The following is a 16,430-nucleotide window of genomic DNA, read 5'->3' as shown; positions in this document are numbered from 1 at the left end:
GAACCGGGGGGGGGGGGGGGATAAGCCTTGCCCTCGCGAGCCACAGGCAGTCCTGCTTCCCAGCCTTCCGGGTTCCTAGGACTACAACTCCCAGAATCTCCAGATGCTTCTTCCGAGGGGGGGGGTGTGCGCCAATCGAGGGGTGTCCTGAGACATTGGTCTGGCGCAGGGGGGGACGCGGCAAGGGCCTCCTCTCAGGCGCTGCCAGGAGCCAAGCGCCGAAGGTCGTCAGAACCGCGTCCAGCCCCGGCCGTAGCCCCACCGCAAGCCATGCACCGAGAGGGCTGGCCCTCCTTGGCCGACCCGAGAGGGAAGAGCGGCTTTCTTCCGGGACGGAACCGGGGCCACCCACTTGCCTGGACGCTGAATCCATCCCCGCCTCCAGAAGGCCGGGATTGAAAGGGTGGCTAATAGTCCCCTTCCTCTTGCGCCTCCCCTCGACCTCACCCTCCCCATTTCCCATTTGCCAGAAGCCACCTGCTCCGAGACAAGGCGGGGGGGGGCGGCGCGGTGTTCGCGTGCGCGCTCAGCTCTCGGAAAAGGCTTCCTAAGGAAAAGCAGCGCCAGCGCCTTGGAGCGAGGCCATTTAACAGAAGGACAGAGTTGGAAGGGACCTTGGAGGTCTTCTAGTCCAGCCCCCTGCTCAGGCAGGAAACCCTATATCATTCCGAACAAATGGCTCTTTCCCAACCTCTTCTTAAAAACTTCCAGTGTTGGAGCACCCACAACTTCTGGAGGCGGGTTGTTCCACTGGTTAATTGTTCTAACTGTCTGGAAATTTCTCCTTAGTTCCAGGTTGCTTCTCTCCTTGATTAGTTTCCATCCGTTGCTTCTTCTCCTGCCTTCAGGGGCTTTGGGGAAAAGGTGGACCCCCCTCTTCTTTGAAGGAGCCCCTCAAATATTGGAGTACTGCTATCTTGTCACCCCTCGTCCTTCTCTTCATTAAACTTTGTTGCGATGTTTTAGCCTCCAGTCCCTAATCCACTTTGAACCGAGCTGAGCGGCTTCATGGGTATCGGGAGGCTACATTAATATACAACTCTTGGAGGGTCACTCGATGTGCGGAGACTGTCCCGGGACAATCGCCATGTGGGCAGAAACTGGCCGCTGCGCCCTCCCCCCCCCCGCCGCGAGAGAATTAAGCAAATATCCGGACAAGCGGAAAGGGCACCTTAGCCCCCCCTCCAGCCCTCAGCACCTCTTCATCTGCAGGAAAGATCACTATCTCTGAAGGGAAACCGGCCCTCCCCAAGTTTCCCGCCCGGATGATTTAAAAATCGGGGAGGGGAGATGCGTCTCCCTGGCCGCTGGTACTCCTTCCCCACCCGCGCAGCTTTTCCTTCTTCCCCGATAAAGATCAGCGAAGAACTGGAATCCTCTCTTTGGAGTCGAGCGAGGGAAATGGGGGGCGCGGGGGGGCGGTAGGGGAATTCCCCCTTCGGTCTTTCAAACCAGAGGTGTCAAATTCGGGTATGGAGGCGGTGCGGTGCGGTTATCTGAGGTCTCGCCATCTCACGTCTCCTCTGCGAAAGAGGGGGAGTGGAGTTCCTCCGCCTTCGCGGGCGAGGGAGCGGCTGGGGGCTGGGGGCGCACGGGACAGAAAAGGGACGGGGGCTGCCGAAGGGCGCACAGGGTAAGCGGCAGAGGAGACGCCCCACCCCCGACGCCCCCAGGGAAAAGGTGGATCCAGAACCTGAAAATTCTCTCCCGATTTCGGCTGGGTCCGGGGCGATCCCGGGCGACCCTTCCCTGCCCTACGGATTCCACCCGGACAAGAGGAGGGTTTTCCCGGGAGGCCGAGGAGTGGGGACCGCATTGGAAGCAGCTCCGGTTCGTCCGGTGGGTCCTTGGCAAAGCCGGTTCCTAAAGCGAATCGCCTGGCGGCGTCCAGCTGCGCGCCCTTCTCCGAAGAATCGCGCTCTCCCCGCGAGCGCCCAGGCTCCTAAGGCCCTGAGGGAGTCCGGGGAAGGGGGCGCCCGTTTGGCCGAGGCGTCTTCCCTCTGCTCAGGATCTTCTCCAGCCTCTCTGGAGCAAAAAAATCCCGGCGGGGAAGTGGCTTCTTCCTTTCGCTTGCCGGGGTCTTCTTGCTCAGAAGGCCCCTCCTGAGCGCCTGGGCCGGCTCGCCTTCCAGGCTTGATGCTCTTAGGAGCTCCGACGGCGCGGCCCTTCTTCCCCGCGAATGCATCTCCGCTCCCGACACCCTTCCGCGCTCAAAGGTGGCCCTTCTGCAGCCGGTCCAAGCCCAGACGCCCTCCTTAGTCGGAGATTGGACGGGGAGGGCTGGGGGAACTGGGCCTTTTTTCCTGAACTAACTCACTGCCCCGTCGCAAGCAGAACCGGGAGGCCAACCCCAGCCGAGAACCGCTGGGTTTTGACAGAGCGCCATCCCCAAGAGCTGCTTCGCGCCTTCGGAAGGAAATCAGGCCTCGTGAGGTCAGCTCCGTTGTCGCTTGGCAGGGCTGCCGGGCGCTGAGCCCCCAGCTGCCAGCGGGGTTTAGCGGTCTGGGTGAACGGGCCTTTTAACCCAGGATCTGCCCGCGAGGGCGCGCAGGCCACGCGAAAAGGTCCCTCTCCACTCGCGCCCATCTCCCGGTCGTTTCCCAATCAGCCGAGCGAGAAATCTCCCCCCCCCCTTAGAAAAGGGGCAGAAGTGTCCCTAAAAGCCGCCCCCCCTCCCAGCCTTTAAGCCGAGTGAGTCTCCGGGGTGGGTCCCTCCTGCTGGGGTGGCGGGGCCCTGGAGCACGGGGGAGGGAGCGAGGGAGGGGAAAAGGGAGGGAGGAGGGAGGAGCCGGGATGGGACGGGACGGGCAGGGCCGGGCAGAGCCGAGTCGCGGCCGGCTACGCGTTGTGCAACGCTGCGCTTATAAAAGGGTCGCGCTGCGATGGAGCCTCAGAGGCCGGGTCGGAAGCGCGAGGCAGCACCGCGGGCGGAGGTGAGCTGCGCCGTCCGCAGAGCAAGTGATGCGCTGGACAGTGAGGTTCCTCGCGGCGGGGGCGGAGAAAAAGGGGAGCGGGTCGTGGGCTGAATTCTTTGCAGTCGTTTGGCTGCCGGGAAGAGTGCCTCCGAGCATGTGCAGAGGACCTTCTTCCAGCTCTTCCCGCCGTGCTTCCAGGCGCCTCCTGGTTGCGGGACCTGGCCTTGCCAAGGGGAGACCCATAGCCTCGCGGCAGGCTGAGCCCTATTTCGGGGTTCGCCCAACCCCTGGAAACACAGAATAAGCCCCGAGGCTGGGTTCGCAAAACGCACTAAGCCGCAAAGACAAACCATCCTTAAACTAGCCAAGCTCCGCTCGCCGTGAGAATGCCACCACCGCGAGCTCCTTCCCTGAGTGGGGGAGGCATGTCGTGAGAACACCGTCAGGCCAGGATGCCTTTCCCAGGCCGGCCGCTCGCCGGCCCTGCGCTCGTCCACGGGGGACACGGCCAGGGGCCAAGGCTGGCGCGCGCGCTGGAGCCAGGGAGGCGGCGGCAGCCGGAGCAAAGCCGGGACGCCAGGATTTCATCACTGCGCTTTGCCGGGAGGGGCGCTTCTTGGGCGGGACGGTCTCCGGACAAGCCGGACATCGACTCTGCCCGGGTCGCAGAGCTGGAGCAGGGCCAGGACTTTTGAAGCTGACAGCCCCCAATCCCAACCCTGGTCCCATCAAGAAGCCGCAAAGGGCCCAGGGCCACCCCCCACACACACACCTCATATGCTCATCTGTGATTGGGCAGCATTTCCCTGGGGCGTCTAGCCCTCCTTCCTTCCCTGGGTGGGGCTGAAGCGCCCAGGTGGTCGTGAGTGGTCAAAGCTGGGAGCTTTTCCGGTCTGGGGATGGGCAGAGGGTTAGGGTCCGTCAGGAATTCTGAGGGGGGCCGTTTGCCTGCCGATTGTGCTTTTCCTGGACCTGCTGTTTGACGGGGGGAGGGGGCTCAGTGGCCAAGAGGCCTGCTCGGGGAAGCCGACCGAGGGCTTTTCTAGGGGTCAGCCAGCTGGGCAGTCGGCTTGGGCCACAGAACAGCTCGGACCGTCTGCTTCAAGGGGGCAGCCTGCCCCTGACCTCGGGTCCCGCCCAAGCTAAGGAAGCCAGCAAGCGCCGGTCATTCTGCCCCGCGGGCCTGGCGGGCTGGGCGCTGCGCTGCCTGGAGTCCCCCTGCTGCTCCCCGGTTATGTAACGGGGTTGAGTCGGGCGCAGCTGGATGGCCACGGGCCCCGGGAGGCGCTGCCTCTGCTTGCCGTTGCCGGCGAGGTGAAGGGACTTGCCCCAACCGTCGGCGGCGCGGCTCATTAAGCGCGCACCACTTCAGAGGGCCCCGGGACCGGCAAGCGGGCCCGCCCTGATTGGCCTTCCCAAGAGCCGGGCTGGCTGGGAGGGCCCGGAGGCATCGCGGCCCACAGCCCGGGCGCAGGAGGCGAGGGCAAGGCAGGGCAGCCGTTGGTGTGGCCCCTGCTGGGCATAGCCCTCACCTCCCACGCAGCGGCTTTGCCACCAGCCGCCCTCCGCCTCTGCCGCTCCTGGGAAGCGGAGAAACGCCCGTTTCTGCAGGAAAGCGATGCCAGGCAGTTCTCTGCACGCCCCGTGCCAGGGCATCCCCGGACTGGATGGGGCTTTGGGGTGAGGAATGAACCTCGGGCTGGGCGAATTCTAGGGAAGATCGTTTGAAGGGGGGGGTTGCAGCCCGACAGGAAAGAGAACCTCACTGGGCCACCTGAGCACAGAGTCCCGTAGGACACCAGATCTCCTCCCCCACCCCAAAGACAAAGGCGCCCTTGTTTTTATTGTGACTCCTCTTTGGCAAATAATACAGCCCCACCCCGCAAGCTCCCGTGAAGTCCTGCTTGCACTGGCCTCGGATAGGACAAGGTTGCCCTCGCCCCCCTTCTTCCTCTCTCCCCCCCTCGCCCTCCTCCCCCCCCCTTGCAGCCCCCTCATCACATGCCCCTATTTCCCTCCTGTGCAGGGCTCAAGGGGAAGAATGCGCTCCCCCCGCATTTCTGTGTGTGGGTTTCTGTGGGTCTGGCTGCCCCTCTTCTACAGCCGGTCTGTGAAAATCGACAAGGTCATCGCCGACACGAAAAGTCTCACCAAGACGATAGTTGCCAGGATCCAGGAGCACCAAGTAAGTGGGTCTCCTTGTCAGCTGCTAGGCCTGGGCTTGCCTGGGATCCCCTGTCTTGGCCAGAGACCGCCTTCCCTTCGGCGCCCCATGCTGACCCCAGTTGCAGCCCCACTGCTCGACTCGCTTCTGCTCTGGGCTTGCCCGGGATCCCTGTGGCGTCTGGAAGTGCCAAGGAGCCTTTGCAGGCTTTACACACACACACACACACACACACACACACACACACACAAAGAGAGAGACAGCTGCTTCTCCCTGTTCTCTCCCGCGTGCACGCCTTCCGTGTGGAGGTGCAGCTGGGCGAGGCCCGAGCACCCCAAGGCCACCCCATTGCCAGGCAGAGCCGTGTTGCTTTCACGCTGCGGAGCAAAACAGCTCATCCGGGCCAAGCCCAGCCGGCGTCCTTGGGCCGATTGAGCATCTTCCGCACAAGACGTGGCGGCTGCACAAGAAACCGTTATACCATAACTCGTCTTTCCACACCCACACGGGCGGGGACGGGGTGTGGAAGGGAGGCAGGCACCTAATTAGGTCAGTGCTGGGAATTTTCAATTGCCTCATAATTGCTGAGGATCCAGCGGGAGGCGGAGCCCGGAGGTAGCGTGTCTTGCCCCGTCCCAGCCCCGGGGAGGAGAGGAGCGCTCCAGAAGGCTGGCGGTGCGGGCCCCCGGGGGGCTAAAGGGCCTCTTGGGTGGGGCTCAGGGTTAAGGTTGTGCTCCCGAAGAAGCAGCTGCACAGCCCTAGCCGGCCTTGGGAGGGAGGGAGGGGGGCGGGTGTGTGTCGCGACCTCTTGCCCAGGTCTTCAGACCGAAGCCTGAAGACACTTCCTGGCGGGAGGAGAAGCTGCAGGGGGGACCCAGTGGATGTGGGGCGGGGCGGGGTGTGAGTTCAAGCAGAAGCTAGACAGCCATTTTCTGGCAGTGCTTCTGTTTGCGCTCCTGCCCTGAGCAGAGGTTGGCCCTTTCCAACTCTGTTTGGCGGTGTGTGTGTGTGTGTGTGTGTGTGTGTGCGCGCGCGCGCATAGACACACTGCTTTAGCTCATCTGCAACTTCCCTGTCTCCCCCCCCCCCCCAGTTCCCTCCCTTGAGCCTGAAGATCAACGGTCTGGAATTCATCCCCGGGGACCTGCCGGTGCAGAGCCTGGAGGCCATGGACGATGCCCTGGAGCTCTTCCACCAAGTCCTCTCCAACCTGCCCCTGGAGGCCCCCGTGGCGCAGATCTCCCACGACGTGGAGAACCTCCAGAGCCTCTTGCAGCTGCTGGGCTCACACCTGGGCTGCCCTCCCCACAGGCCCGCCCGCTCGGACGCCCTGCAGAACCTGACCGAGCGCCTGGCCGTCTCTCCCTACACCGCGGCAGTGGTGACCCTGGACCGCCTCCAGAAGTGCCTGCAGAGCATCACGAAGCACCTGGACCACGTGCACAACTGCTAGGGAGGGGCCGGGCCTGCCTTAACGAGAGGGGGAGCGGAGCAGGGGATTCCCCTGCAGCAAAACTGGGCGGGAGGGGGGCTTGACTCGCATGTGGCATCCAAGCCTGGTTGGCAGATTCTTCCCGCCCCGTTGCTGTTGTCCTGGGTGGCCAAGTCCCAGGGTAGATTTTCTCGCTTTGTGGGGCAGAGAATGACTGAATATCGATGGTGGTGGGGATGGTGGTGGGCGAGTAGAGTGTAGCAAGGACCTCCTGCTTCCAAGGGCGGACTGCGGGTGGGTGGGTGGGTCTTCGCGGGCAAGGCTTGCTGCTGAGAGGGCCACCCTGAATCTCATCCCAGGCAAGCAGGCAGCTGAGGACTATGGGAGGGGAAACACCTGGACGGAGGCTGGCGGGCAGAACCTCTGGGCAGAACCGGGGCTTGTGCGCCTGGCTGGGCCCCGGGAAAGCGCAGAAGTCAGCAGAGCTCGGAACATCTGTGCTTTGCCGAGGCAGCCCCCAGCCACGCCTGAGCGGGGTGGGTGGTGGGCAGGGCAGGGCAGGGCAGGGCACCCTGAGATTCCAGGGGGCGGAACAGGTGGGGTTTACCTCGGTCCACATCCGACTCCTTGGATCGGGTATCTTTCCAAACAAAGCTTCGGGGCTGGAGCTGCGTTTCCCTTCCCCGCCTCAGAGAGGTGGCTGCATTCTTGGTCCCAGAGATCAAAGGGACGCCTCGCCTCCTCCCTCAAAGACAGACCTGCGTGGGCCTTTGGCTCTTGGCTCGCTCGCCGTTTGAGTCAACACCCAAAACGAGAGGATTTCCCCGGCTTTTCCCCGCCAGCTTCTCCTTCGTCTCCAGACTAGCATCTCGGATCTCTTTTGCATGCGGACGGGACTGAGGACTTTGCAGGATGGGCGGGGTGGTGGTGGTGGCAGGGGAGGCGGTGGCTCAGTCCCTCTTCCTCGGGCCATTTACTGGGGGGGAAGGGGGGGAGACCCACCAGCCAAGTAGTGCTGGAGAGGCCGGCAGGAAAAGTCGCTGGGTTAGCAAAGTGTTGCAACCTGGTCGTGGAAAGCCGAATCCAGAAGACTCGGGATGCGCCTTCAGCCATGGCCAGAGAGAAAACTCCCTGGCGACGGGCCCGGGGCGTTTGAGCAGCCACCTCGGGCACCTTCGCCCCGTGTGCCTCAGCAGGGCCAGGAGAGGGCGGATTTTCAGCGGTGGAGGTGGGCGGGAAAGTTAATGGTTTTCCCTAGGAGCCACTCCGCACCTTTGAAAAGTCGGGTTCACGCGGACGGGCAGACCCCAGGAGACGCGGGGAAGGAGGCCATCTGGGAGGGCGACGACCCTGAAGCACGAGACCGGCGGTTTGTGTGTGTGTGTGTGTGTGTGTGTAGGCTTCGCCGAGACAGCGCGCTGAACACAAAGAGCTGTTTGCCGCGGCGGCCCTTGGCTTCTTCAGGGCACGGGAGAAGCCGGCCGAGGAGACGCAACCGGCGCTTCGTTCCGGGCGGTGCTGCCCGTGCGCCCACCTGAACGCGAGCAGCCGAAGTCCACGCAGTGCTTAGGCCCGGCGCTTTCCAGCTGGGGAAGCCGGGCGTCATTCGGCGCGGTGGGGTGGGCCTTGCGGATGGGAGGGGGACCCCACCAACGAAGCCCTTCTTTTCTCCTCCCCCCCCTTGTTAAAAAAGTGGCCTTATTTATTTTCGTTGGGGTTTTTTCTACGCTGATGGTTTTCTTTATATACCTGGAAGACTATTTATGTTTTATAAACAAATCTTCTGAATTTGTGTTGTTTCGGTTCCTTGGCTGGGCAGGGAGACTCTGCCACCAGCTGAGAGGGGGCTGTTCCAGGGTCCTGGGCAAGGGGCTTAGGCAGACGTGCTGGGGGGAAGGGGGCTAAATTTCCATTGGACTCAAATGGATCCCTGATGGACTTTCTCAGCCTCACACAAGCAGGTGGGCTCACTGATGGGTAGAACTGCAACTCCCATCGTCCCCAACCAGGGCCTGTGCCTAGGAGGGAGGAAAACGGGGAGGAGGGAGGGAGGGAGAGAGCGAGCTCCATATTTCATAACTAGTGGTTCAGTGCTTCAATGGACCTTCCTTCCCGGGGTGGGGGGGTCATCATCTTCAGGTCCTCCCCTGGCAGCAAGAGCAGCTGCTGAGAAGCAAAGCCCCTCCCTCCCTGCCCCTCCCAGAGGCCAGGTTTTGCCCTCCAATTCTTCCGAGGTCAAACTGCCTTTGGGTGAATCTCACTCTATATTTTGCTACTCCCTGAATTACGAGGGTCCTAGTGACATTCTGATGCCACTGGCTGCCTCCTTTCACTCCAAAAAGCAGATGGAGCTTTGCAGCTTTTATCTTCCCTGTCCCAACTCAGCACTCTTCTCAGGCCAGGCACCTGGACCCTCCTCCCAGCCCCGACCCCATTGGCTGGGCCAGGCGTCAGTACCTGGTTGATCAAGGAGGGCTCCCGAGGCTCCTGTCCACTCCTGCACTCCCACCGGCTTTGGCTGGTCCATCAAGTGGGCCATGAGTCTTGCCGCCCCCCCCCGGGGCTTTCCCACTGCCCACCGTGGCCATGGGGTCCATCTGTCCTTGCCGCCAATACTCGCCATTCTCCAGAGGACTCCAGGACCGACTTTCCCACCTGCAGGGCCTGCTCCTTACGTCCACGTCTTGGCAATTCCCCAGAAAAAGATTAGAGGGACAATAAGCGGCCTTTTCCCTACCACCCTTCCTTGCTTCGTCCACCTGTTCATTCATCAATTGATTGATTGATTGATTGATTCATTCCCTCTCTCTTCCTCCTTTGCCCGGAGGGCAGGCAGGTGGAGCTGAGCCCCGGAGGGTGGAAGGAGTCCACTGGACCCAGGAGAACTATTTCCGGTGCTCTTCTACAACACACCCACACAACCCCCAGCCCCCTTCCTCATTGACTCAGTTGGCTTCTTGGGGGGGCACGTGAACGTTGTGAAGGTGGGGAGCTGAGGTCTGGAAGCCTCGGGTGACCTTGGGCTCCTTCAAGTCCAAGCGCCGGACGGGCTGGCGGGACACAAGCGGAGAAGGCAGGGAAGCCGCTCCACGAGAAGCAGCAGCCCTCAAATTATGAGCTAAAATGATCACAGCAGCGAGGGAAGCCTGCTCAGGTCAGCCACGGCCACGACCAGTTTCGGTCTCGGCCTCGGTATCCCGCCCCCCAGCCCAACTTCTTCCAAAGGAGTTTTTCCATGGGGCCTGGGGCAGCCCGGCTTGACCTCTGCTGACTCTGCCTGGTTCAGCCTTCCTGGTCAGCGAAGAGAAGCCACCCAGTCTGGCCTGGCCGGAGCTGAGTTTTGAGCCCTCCCTGCTTCTCCTTCAGCCTGGTGGCTTTCATTTTATTACCTGAGTTCATAGGAGGTGTTCTTTTAGCTGGAAAACCAGAACATTTGGGGATTTTTTTTAAGCAAAAAGATCAAGTTTAAAACGTGACAGATCTTCTGAGGACTCCTTGTGAACTACGATCCTCTTTCCTTTAATTAAGCCCTCCAGCACCAGGTGACGAGACACGCAAGTACAGAGCCCCCCACTTGCCGGCTGCAGCTTTGCCTCCCGTGCCCCCCCTTTGGGCTTCCGGGCCGTGTGCCTTGGCAGAGGGCCTGTGGAGAGTGGGGCTGGGGGGCCTCCTAGCCCCCAGCCCATCAATCCGGCCCCCTCCTCCTCCCTGCTGACTTGGCAAAGAGCAGGGGGCTCAGCCGGAGAGGCGCCTCTGCGCCCCCAGGAGGAGGGGGCTCTCTCCCTCGCGAGGGAAGGCAGGCAGGAGGGCCTGGGGCGGGCAGCCGCACCCACCCTCGTCCTCCTGTAACCTCCCTGCGCGGCTGGCGGGGGGGAGCCAGCCCCACTCTCTGCGTTGATGCAAGAGGCCACTTCAGGACAGATGTACCCCTGGGGGGGCAGAGCCCCCGGCTGCTCACGCCTCCCTGGTGGGGTATAGGCCCCCCACCCTGTGACGGGTGTGTGCACACGGACAAAGGTAGGTGCTCCAGGCTTTGCAAAACACACCTAACCTGGATCCAGAATCCACCTATTTTGTGGTTCGCACAATACACTAACTAAGCCAACCCCCTGGAGTAGCTACACACAGGAGGCTAAGCCAGCCTCACTGCCTTATGGCATTGAAGGTGCTAGGCTTGTCACTGAGACGGTTTAGGATGGGTCTGGAGAGCAGCGTGGAATTATCTTACAATCCCAAGGGGTGTGAAGGGCTGGCAGGTTCTCTAGTCCAACCCTCCACCCAGAGTAGGAATCCTCAAGACCTCCCAAAAAACAAATGGCCGTCCAGTCTTTGCTTGGAAACGTCTCGCGATAAGAGCTCCAGGAGGCAGCTCTTCCACCGCTTTGTGGAAATCCAGAAGTTCCCCCTGATTTTGAGCTGGGGTCCCTCTCTGCTAGGGTGGGCCCTCAGGAGCTGTGGAGAAAAACTCCCCCCCCCACTTCCCCTTGGGGAGCCCTTGAAGGCTGGGAAGACTCCTAGGAGATCTTCCTCTTCTTGAGATTAAAGATATCCTGGAAATCTTCACAGGATTTAGCTGTGATCCTGGTTGCTCCTCCCTGCCCAGTTCCTCAGCGTCCTTCCGCTGTGGGGACCAGATCTGAACACCGCATTGATCTGTTCCTGTGAACCCGTCGCTTCATCGCCTGTTAATGCAGTCCTGGGTTGCATTAGCTCCTTTGGCAGCTGCAGCACACACTCACACTCTCAGGGCTCACACTCACGTGGAGGCCTGCCAAGAGGCCGAGGCCCGTCTCTCAAGCGCTGCCCCTGATACCTCCAACCTTGTGCCTGTAAGTCTGATTTTCCCTACCTAAGTGCAGAGTCTTACATTGGTCACCGTTGAACTGCAAGGCTCAAGCCTACCAGGATCTTTTTGAACCTTCTGCTGATGTTCTGAGGCCTTAGCAATCTCCTCCAGCTTTGTATCATCTGGCCATGTAAAGAGTTCCCCTCTGGTCTCCTTCTCCAGGCCATTTTTGAAAACGTTGAGGAGCTTTGAGGCCAGGGTGGAGCCCTCAGATGCCCCCTGCCCATCCCTGCTGCCACGGAAGGCTTGTGCTGCGGGACGGACACGCAGAGGTGCCGAGGAAGACAGGTCGGTGAAGGAGACCGTCTGCTGCGGCATTTCAGCGGAGCGTCTCGGCAGCCGGACCCTGATCCAAGACCCGAGGTCCACTCTGAACCCCGCCTGAAACCCTCCATCAGCCCTTCATAGCCCACAGGGTGGGCCACAACGCCCTCCCAAGCGGTGAGCAAACCTGCCAGTGCCACAGAAGGTGGCACAGCCTCGCTTCACCTCTAGCAGGGCCCAGTTGGGAGAGGCACCATGCCAGGGCAGGGCACCCTAGAGGGCTGCGGGCTCCGCCCCTGGCAGCTTTTGTGCCTCGGCCAGGATGACCTCAGCCGGCGGCCGTTGAGATGCAGTTCACGTGTCTCCACAGCAACCCAGGTCAACAGAGGATACGCCAAGCACACAGGCAGCTAGCCCAGGCCTTCGCCAAGAGCACTTTGGCTGGCCGCCGGCCAAGGCAGAGCAGCCGGTGATGAAGGGAGGCCCCTCCCAAGAGGAGGCGGCCTGGGGCAGCCCCGCCTTGGCTGCCTTCCCCAGGTGGATTACCTGGCGGAGGCCCAGCCAACGGCTCCCTGGCCCCAAGCAGCCACAGCAGCACCACTGGTGACGTGGCGCAGAGCAGGGCCGCCTCTGCTCGGCCTGTGCCCCCCCCCCCGCCTGCCTGCACAGAGATGCTTCCACCAGCAGCTGCCTCCCAAAGCTGCTGAACTGAGAAGGGGGCCTGAAGTCGGGGGGGGGGGGGAGGGATGCCTGAAAGCTCCGAAAGAGGGAAGTCCGACGGCCAGGCATGTTCCGAGTTTACTTTGCCCACAAACCATCCAGCCTGGTGCTGAGGCTTCAGTGCTCCCCGTGGCAGGAGGACTATCGTCTCCCACATTTGCGGAGGCTGGGCAAATGTCCCTGGCACCCGCCTGGCGAGAGCGTGACCTGGACCCCACCCGACTCTCTGCCGCATGGGGCTGGGAAGGACTTGGCACCCAGAAGCCTCCCTGGCAGAAGGCGAAAGCCCGGATGGAGCCATCGGCAGCCCAAAGAGGTCGAGACCGGCTCCCCTGGGCAGGAAACTGCCAGTCGGCCTTCAGCCCTTGAGCCAGCCCCGGTTGCTGGGCCATCCCCTCCCAGATCCCTGGTGCCCCGGGTGGCCAGGAGGGCAGGGAGCCACCTGGCATTCAGGAGGTCTGGCAAATGCGCCCCAGGGCTGGGCACAAATTCTGCCAGAAAAAAAGGCAGTGCTGCCGTCTGTTAACCCCAAATCTCCATGCCAGCCTCAGGTGGCCTCTCCCAAGCTTGGCTGAGCAGGATAGGGAGAGTTCGGTGCCCGGTCCCTGCAAAGGCCCGCTTCCCCGATTCGGGAGGGCTTGCAAGGGTTTGGCTTCCCACAAATCCCCCAGCTCCTGGTCTCCCTTCCCTCTGGTCCTCTGCAGTTCTCCCTGCAAGCCAGGCAGGCGGCCCTGCTCCGCTCTCCCTCCTCAGCGCAGTTCCCTCCAGGGCTCAGCATACATCCCGGCTTCGCTCCGAAGGGGCAGTTTCCTTTCTTGGACTCCCTGGGCCACTGGCCTGTGGGTCAGGCCCAGGCCCCTCTGCCCCACAGCAAGGGAGCTCTGGGCTTTGGTCCTTGGGGCCCCTGCAAGACTTCTCTTTCATCAGCCCCTCATCCTGGCCTGCCCAAAGGGGCTGCAGTGGCTCTCCCAAGCCTCTGCCTTTCAGTTGGCAGGCGTGGAGCTGTGGCCAAGGGAAGGCCGAGGAGGCAGCGGTTCAGCCAGACACCCGATCCAAAGCTTCCGATTCCTGAAGAACGCCAGCCTGATGCCCTGCCCAGGATCGTGCCCAGCAGGCTCAAAAGAAATGTGCAGGGCCTGGACCCCCGACTCAGTTTGCCAAAGGTGCAGACACCTCCCCCGGTAAATCTTACCTCAGCCCTCCTGCTCCAGAGGCCCCCATAGCTAGGAGGGGGTGCTGCACTGCTGGCACGTGACTGGGGGAGCCACCCCAGCCTGGGCCTTGGGGGAACGTTCACAGCCCTTGCCCGGAGGGACCAGGGGGACCCACAGGTGCTTATGTGTCCAGCACAGGCACAACTACCGCCTGGCCCAGGGAGGGGCGTTGGGGATGCTCCAGCCGAGTCAACGACATCCCTGGAGCGGCACGACTCCAGAGGCCAGGCGGTGGCTGCCTCCTCTGGCCACCAAAGTGTCTGTGGTGGCAGCGGCAGCCAGCCAGGCCATCACATGGGCCCGCTTCCCTCCCTCTCTGGTCTGCATTTGTCTTGCTTCAGCCTCCGAGCCAAAACCAGATGCTTCTCCGCTCTGAATTATGCAGGTTGGCAGAGAGAAACGGAGGTGGCTTCCCTCCTGTTCGGACACAGGCCCTCGGAGGGGATGGCTGGCCAGGGAGCCCAGGGCAGAAGTAGCCTCTGGTTGCCACCTCCTGCAGCCAGCTGGCTGCCCTGCCTGAGATGGGAGGAATGGGTGGGCAGCAGCTGCAGAGAAGGAGCAGGCGATGGGAGGCTCTTAGGAAGGGGGCAGTCAGGTCACTCATTTCCCTGGCGCCGGGAAGTGGCGGGAAGACAAGCCGGGCTTCAGTTTTGCATTAGGAAGACAGACCGCTTGCAACAGAAGGGGATCCAGCAGGCAGAGGGCCAGACCCACACGCTCCTCTGCACGAACTGCCAACTCCAGGACATCTGCAAAGGATGAGGGCGCTCTCAGGCCCAGCCCCACCCGAGCCCCCTGCTAGGCAAGGAAGGTGGCACTCTGGGGGCCAAGAGCCTAAGAGGGCCCTGCCCCCAGGGGAGAGCGGCCAGGGCCAGGGGCACACTAGCCAGGAGCCCAGACCGAAGGACAGCGTAGGTCAGGGGTAGATAACCGTGGCGCTTTTAGGACTTGTGGACTTCAACTCCCAGAATTCCTGAGTCAACAGGGCTGACTCAGGAATTCTGGGAGTTGAAGTCCACAAGTCATAAAAACGCCAAGTTTGCCTACCCCTGGTGTAGGTGAAGGGAGAGAGCGGGTGAGCCCCGAGTCCCCAAAAGGCCAGGAGCTTCCATAATGCGGGAAAAAGAGCCACAAGAATGTCACCCTGCAAAAGTTCATGCGGTGCACCCCAAGCGTCCCCCCCCGTAAACTGGCCAAGGGGGTCAAAGAGAAACCAGGGAGCAGAAGCAGCCGAGGCAAAAGGTTGCCCTGGCCCTCGACTGCTGCAGGGGCTCCCAGCCTGGACCGAGCATCCTCTCAGGCTCCCACTGCGCACCCCAGAGGCGGGGGGAAAGCTCCCCGCACGACTCTCCGCGGGGCTGTTCCTGAGCTCATCTGTTGACAGGCTGCTTCCCGGAGCGTCATTCTTTCCAGAGGCCGAGCCTGGGCCAGCTTCCTGCTCGGAAGATCTCAGGCATTGTGCAAGACTTGGCTTGGCCCCACAGACGCAGCTCCCCCTCGCCCCGCTGGCCTCCTCTCCACCGTGCCCCCTCCCCTTTGGCCGGCTGGGAGGGTCACTGGCAGGGAAACACTCCACCCCCCTCCAGGTGGTGCTGACTCAGATACCACCTTTGCAGCGTCCGCACAGATGCTCGGTAGCCGACTCATATTTATGACCATTGCTGTGTCCCAAGGCCCTGTGATCCCGTTGCAACCTCCTGACATGCAAAGTCAACGGGGAAACCAGATTCACTTAACAACTGCAGCAATTCACTTAACAACTGTGATAAGAAAAGTCACCGAATGGGACAAAAGCCACAACAAATGACTTGCTTGGCAGCATAAAGTTTGGGCTCAGCTGCGGACGCACGTCGAGGACTCCCTGCATAGCCAGCAGAGTCACCGTGAAGGGAAGCGGGTCTCAAGCCAAATTCACACATGCTTCAGCCTCAACCCAAGTTAACCCTTCGCACGTGCCCTCCACAGAACCGTTTGAGTGGAGGACCTGCGGGGGGGGGCCCTTTGTGGGAGGCCTGGGTCACCCCACTTGCTGCAAACCACCCAGCCCTCCCTCTCCGGCTGCAGAACGGGACCCTCCAGTCCGGACACCCTGAACGACGTTTTCCCCCATTGGGAAACTGGGCTGTGAACGGGAAGTTCCCATTAAGCTCAGCGAGATCCTTCACTGGGAGCAGACTGGCAAAGGTGTCCCCAGAGGGAATTCACCACCCAGTGAAAGCATCCGGTCTGGGTCACCACGATGTAGAGAAGAGAGGCTAGGAAGGGGGCAGAGAAGAGCAAGAGAGATGATCAGGGGGCTGAAACACGTGAAGACCGGTGGCTGGAATTGGGCCTGGCCAGTCTAGAGAGGAGGAGTGACAGGATAGCAGTCTTCAAGGATCTGAGGGGCTGCCCCAAAGAAGGGGGGGTCAAGCTATTCTCCAAAGCCCCAGAAGGCAGGAGGAGGAGGAGGAACGGGTGGACGCTGAACAAAGAGAGAAGCAACCTGGAACTAAGGAGGAATTTCCTGGGAGTGAGAACACTTAGCCGGTGGAACAACCTCCACTGTTATGGGTGCTCCAGAGGTTTTGGGTGCTCCAACCCTGAGTATTTTTAAGAGATTGGACAACCATCTCTCCAGAATGGCGTAGGATCACCTGCTTGAGCAGGGGGTTGGACTAGAAGACCTCCAAGGTCCCTTCCAAGTCTGTGATTCTGGTAAGAGTCAAGTTGGCAATCCACAGGTTGATTCTGCCTCCAACACCCGGGGGGGGGGGAACCCTCTGAACTAGGCTAAAATACTACCTCTTCAGCGGGATGAGCGCGCCAACCCCCCCTCCCGACAGAAGAGAGATCCTGTGATCCAGCCCCGGAGGAGACTCCCGGGAACCACAAC

General features: G+C 61.7%; 1 protein-coding gene across 1 annotated transcript; it reads left to right on the top strand.

The window, feature by feature from the left end:
• Positions 1-2,882: 2,882 nt before the first annotated feature.
• On the top strand, positions 2,883-6,532 carry LEP (leptin; the record flags this gene model as incomplete). Its single annotated transcript, XM_083365210.1, is given in 4 exon segments — positions 2,883-2,973; positions 4,942-4,955; positions 4,957-5,100; positions 6,173-6,532. Coding segments are annotated over 4 exon segments (609 nt in total).
• Positions 6,533-16,430: the final 9,898 nt, after the last annotated feature.

The sequence above is a fragment of the Vipera ursinii genome (genome assembly GCF_947247035.1).
Source record: "Vipera ursinii genome assembly, chromosome: 6".
In the NCBI taxonomy this organism is placed as follows: Eukaryota; Metazoa; Chordata; class Lepidosauria; order Squamata; family Viperidae; genus Vipera; species Vipera ursinii.
The sequence above is the reverse complement of the archived record's forward strand: the minus strand, read 5'-3'. Positions and strand labels throughout refer to the sequence as shown.